At 38.2% G+C, this 5,000-nt stretch overlaps 1 protein-coding gene across 1 annotated transcript in view; it reads right to left on the minus strand.

The window, feature by feature from the left end:
• LOC138004216 (uncharacterized) overlaps positions 1-5,000 on the minus strand; it is a 44,141-nt gene that overhangs the window by 18,578 nt on the left and 20,563 nt on the right. Inside the window, exons 17-20 of the mRNA XM_068850669.1 lie at positions 4,949-5,000; positions 4,041-4,112; positions 1,251-1,484; positions 330-491 (exon numbers count right to left, since the gene is read on the minus strand). The exon at positions 4,949-5,000 is cut by the window's right edge and continues 170 nt beyond it. Of these exons, the coding sequence (XP_068706770.1) occupies positions 330-491; positions 1,251-1,484; positions 4,041-4,112; positions 4,949-5,000 (520 nt within the window). The remainder of the gene's footprint in view (positions 1-329; positions 492-1,250; positions 1,485-4,040; positions 4,113-4,948) is intronic.

The following is a 5,000-nucleotide window of genomic DNA, read 5'->3' on the forward strand; positions in this document are numbered from 1 at the left end:
AATCTGGAACAAAAATTCATCTTCCCTATCGGCACCCTTAATCCTCACGGTATTAACGAAAGCTTCACATTTAACTAATATATTCCTATTTTTCACGTTGCCATGTTACCACCAATGGCGTAGCTCCTACTCTACTATAAAAACTACACGTAAACCATAATTCCTCGATTCGCTCTGACGAGGGGCTAAAACTGACCGCTCAAAACGTCAGCTTTTAGAATCTATGTACGGTGGCTAATTTAAATTATCAACTCCGTTGATAAACCAAGTTTTTGTACACTCCTAAGAAGGCCTCAGTAACATCATCACCTCTTCTAAGTCAGACTCACCTATACAGCCAGAGTTGTTGTATGTTCTGGTCTGTTCAGTCGAGGTTTTCGGTGGACAAGAGACACATTTTTCTTGTGACACTTGGTCTTGATATGTTCCAACTGGGCAGTCCGCGCATGTACCAAGGGTTTTATTTAGGTAAGTTCCCAGGTAACAGCTCACTTTACAACAAAAAAAATAAAAAGAGACATAAATGTTTAATATACATTAGTATGTTTAAAGTAGAAACGGCGACAGGTCCTTCGATTATGAGTACCACTGGGAACGTTAACCCACACATACTGTGTCTAATGTGCGACTGTTTATGTTTTTGGAATGTATGCAAATGTCTGGGAATGCCGAAAGGTTCGTAACGGTGAAATATAACAAAAATATAGGCATTTAGCCCACAATTAACGTAAACTTATACCATTTGTTGTGTTTTATCGCTTTTGCAACTCACTGGAATGTGCACAGCTCGATGACTGCATAGCCTTGTTGTGCTGTCACAACTGAGTTTTTCTAAACCGCCGCCGAAGTGATTTACTTCTACGGTAATCTTTATAGGTGACTGACAGTAAAACTCAAGTAAGTCACTCTTGTTTTGCCCACGTATTGGAATCTTGAATGAACGGTTCATTGGACGATTACAAGGGCACGCATTAATTGTACTGTCGCTTGTCTAACAAGCGCTTTAATTGGTCCTTATTGCCCATGTTACTCTAGGACCCAAAACCTCGAGTAATGCAACTACACCTTAATTACCATCCCGAGCATTTCTTTTAAAATTCTTTGGTTGTCCGTGGATCAGTTAAGGTTCAAGATTCACCTCAGTTTACGTAACCTTTTAAGAGCCTGTGTACCGAGATAAAAAGGCTAAATGCAACCGAAGGATATCCATAAACAATGCGCCATCTTTCACAGAAATATACACAGCTTACCGCAGAACCCATCTCTGTAGCTCTGTCCTGAGGCACAAGAACGTTCTGGCTCCGAGATATTCAGTGAATTTTTGTCAGGTAGAAAGACTGTGCCATCGACCGTCAGAATAAGGCTGCCGTTATCAACTGCCTTTCTCAAATTACTGCTGATGTTTTTCGCGATTTCAATTCCCTCAACTCCTGCCAAAATTTTGGCATCTCTGGTATCATTTACTCCGGTACCATGAAGACGTACTACAACAGAAAATTACTATTAATCCTAAGGATATGATAAATTTTCAAGGAAGCATTTGTAGATTAAAGGGGCACTGTTACGTAATTTGGGTCTGAACCTAAACAGGTGTTTGCAAAGTGGAACGCTTAAAAAAATTTGCAGTTTTCCTACGGATTAACTAATATGGATATAGAAACTATTTGCGCCTGTCTATGACCACGGATGTTAGGAGGAATTGGATTGCAACTTGAAAAAGTTCGGTTAACTTTTTTCATGTTTCGTCATTGCGTCCCGGAAAAATCGATATAAAATAATACTACTTCTTTTTCCATCGAAGAAATAATTGACAATTGTTCCATGAGCGTGCGTTGGATATGCGATGGTAAATAGCCAACGAGGCGCGTAGCGCCGAGTTGGCTATAACCAGTCTCATATCCAACAAGCGCGAATGGAATAATTGTTTTATTAAATTCCTTACACTCCAAAAATTTGGAAGTACAAAATACGAGCGAAAAAAGCGAGAAAATCCGAGCGAAATCGAAAAAAACCTAATGAAAACGCCGTGTTGTGTAATACCTTGTGGTCAGACAGACGTAGGCGTGATCACCTTGTGTCAACTGAATGAACTGCGGGAAAGCATGTTAACCGTTCGTCGTTTTCAGAGTAAAACAACGTCTTTGGTTTTTTAATTTTGTTGTAATATTTAACTGAATTTTAACATTTCATCTGTCGGGTCAAGAAGCCTTCTTTGTCGGGTTCCTGAGAACGTATCTACTTTGACTTCAGGGTAAACTATTATTTACACAATCACGAGGTTGAGCGGCCATGTAACTGAAAATCTGAACATCCATGAGATACAAAAACAGACTTGCGAATTATCGCAAATCACAATGCTGACAAGCACAAAAGCAGAAGAAATGGTTAATAAATATGAAGTTTGTTACTATCTGAATGTTTTAGGGTTATAGTAAAAGGATATATTGTCACGCAAATGATGTAATTTCATAACACTCAAAATTCGCGAAAAGCGTGAGTTTCACGTAAACAATCTTCGCTAGCAAGTCGTAGCAATAAATTGGATTAACCAGGAAGTTAAAGAAATATTGTTGGCTTCCCAAATAAATTCCATTTTACACTAAATTGACAAAATCATTTGTCAGAGAAATAAAATTCCCGTCTCCTCGCGTATCACATTTCAACGCACGTATGCAAATTTGTTTACTCATTTTCACCGCGTCCCGATTCCGGCGAAATTTGTCTTCTTTCAAATATTAACGCTTCTCTGTCTTTGTTAAACCCATAAGTTACTAAAGAATTTTCCATTTGATTTGAGTCTTGTACAAAACACCACACTTGTACAATATTTAAACTACAGCTCACTTTGATTACAGCTCGACGGGCGACAGATTGTTGTCGAAGTCCATTACTCGTCGCTTTTACGATTCCAGATATTTTTTTTTTCACCGCCTGTCTTGTTTATCCAATTTACGTTCCATTCTTTAGCTCCATAAGGGTACATTTTGTTTAAAGATCCTCCAAAACGCCATTTGCTTCATTGCAGGTTAATAAAATATTGTACTGTGTCAAACCAGAGAAATCTACGCCTTTCTACTACTCCCTGAAATCCTACCAAAATACGCTTGGAAGACTACGCACGAAGACATCACTTAGCAAGGGAGTGATAGGAGAGACTTATCCCGACGCGGAAAAAAAAAAAAAGAAAGAAAAAGAAAAAGAAGAAAACGAACAAATCCCACCCATTTTCCGACTAGGATTGCCATACTGGCAACCCAGTAAAAAAATTTGCCGATACAGTAAGTAGGTTACCATAGCAACCTGTTAAAAATACCCTTACGTTTAGCGTTATGTGATGCTAATTAAAAAAAAAAAAAAGCGAGCTTGATTATCCCTATTCTGTAATTGCCGAACAGTAATTAGTGTGTCGAGATCCAATATTTCGAAACTTTGAAAACATTTGCAGGAATGAATTCATACCTACCTTAAATTGTCGAAAATTTGAGATGGCTTCGAATTCCTTCCCGAGAATATTTTTTCAAATTTTCAAAATGTCGGACCTTGGCACGCTAATCACTGTTCAGCAATTATAAAATAAGGGTCATCCAGCTCATTTTTAGTCATCACTAAAAGCTTAAATTACAGAGATTTCTAGCACCTTATACTGTAGCTATGGTAATCCACTGTGTCGAGAAAACTGCCCCAAATGGGGCATCTCTATCAGATGATACCACAATAGTGGTATCAGCCGATAGAGAGTGGTAGTATTGATTTATCAAAGTATACGAGGTACAAATTACTGGAATCCGGTATCAACCCGGCACCTTAACTGATTAAGAGAAAATGCAAGGAAAAAAGGTGTCAGGTGTTGCTAGCTGTAAGAAATAGCCACTGTATAGAAGTAACCGAACTCACGCAAGATTGCAAATGGATCTATCATCAAAAGGAACAAAACAGAAATGTTTGCAAACATTAAGACAAGGAACGCCGTTTTTTGTATCGTGAAGGAGATTATATCTTGCGTGAAATGTTAACAGAGATATTTATTTAAGGAAGCCTACCGACGATTTCAAAAGTGATTGTTGTCAGTGGTCCGGCAGATCGTCGAATTCTAGTGTGAAAATCTTCTTCATCTGAAATAGAAACAATGAAAGCAAATAAAAAAAAAATGACAAGTTTCTTAGACTTTATGTATGGTTATATAGGATGAGGCAAAGCTCACTAACAGATTTTTCAAGCTTACTGAAGAACAAACACTCAAAAAATACATTCTGACAGCAGCCTCCCAGGGCTAGATAAGTAGTTATTTATTACAGCACACATGACGCCAGTGCTTGTGTGCTACTCAGTTGCAGAGTGCTTTTGTGGAGACCCCGGATCTCTTGGTTGTTCTTATTAAACCAGTCTTCAAGTTTCCGAGGTAAATCCTTGAACTGAAGTGAACATGCAGTTAAGCTTAAATTTCTCTTTGTAAACATTTTATGGAAGCAGCTAAGTGCTTTTGCGCATCCTTACTGTGTATGCATAAATGTGTCGTAATGTTAAATCATAATCGAGCAAGTGCGCTACTGTTGGCCGCAATAACTTTGGATAGAAGTAACTCTATTAAATGCAGGGTGGTTTTTCATTTTCTTCTCATCAAGTTATTTCTTTACATATTTGGTCTATTTTCACGAAAAAGAAAGAGGACAAAATCTGAGTGCGAGACGCTTTAGTTACTTCAGTTTTTCTATTCATGCATTTATGCTTCCAAAGGGTTGAACTTCATCCTACTCGAAGGAATGAATGCAGTCACGAATGTTGACTAAACATGCACTATTCTAAAACGGTTTAATCTTTCCCGGGACGAGGTATATACAGTTTAAGACCCACAGTAATGGCTGCAAGCTATTCTTGTATTTGTGCAAGGTTTGGAGTAGCGAAATGAGCTGCAGTAAAGTGCGATGCAAATACAACAGAAAGGGATTACCTAGTGCTCGTCTTTTCCTTTCTTCAGAACACGTTACTTTGACGTTCTCAAC

This window comes from Montipora foliosa, chromosome 5 (genome assembly GCF_036669935.1).
Source record: "Montipora foliosa isolate CH-2021 chromosome 5, ASM3666993v2, whole genome shotgun sequence".
NCBI lineage: Eukaryota > Metazoa > Cnidaria > Anthozoa > Scleractinia > Acroporidae > Montipora > Montipora foliosa.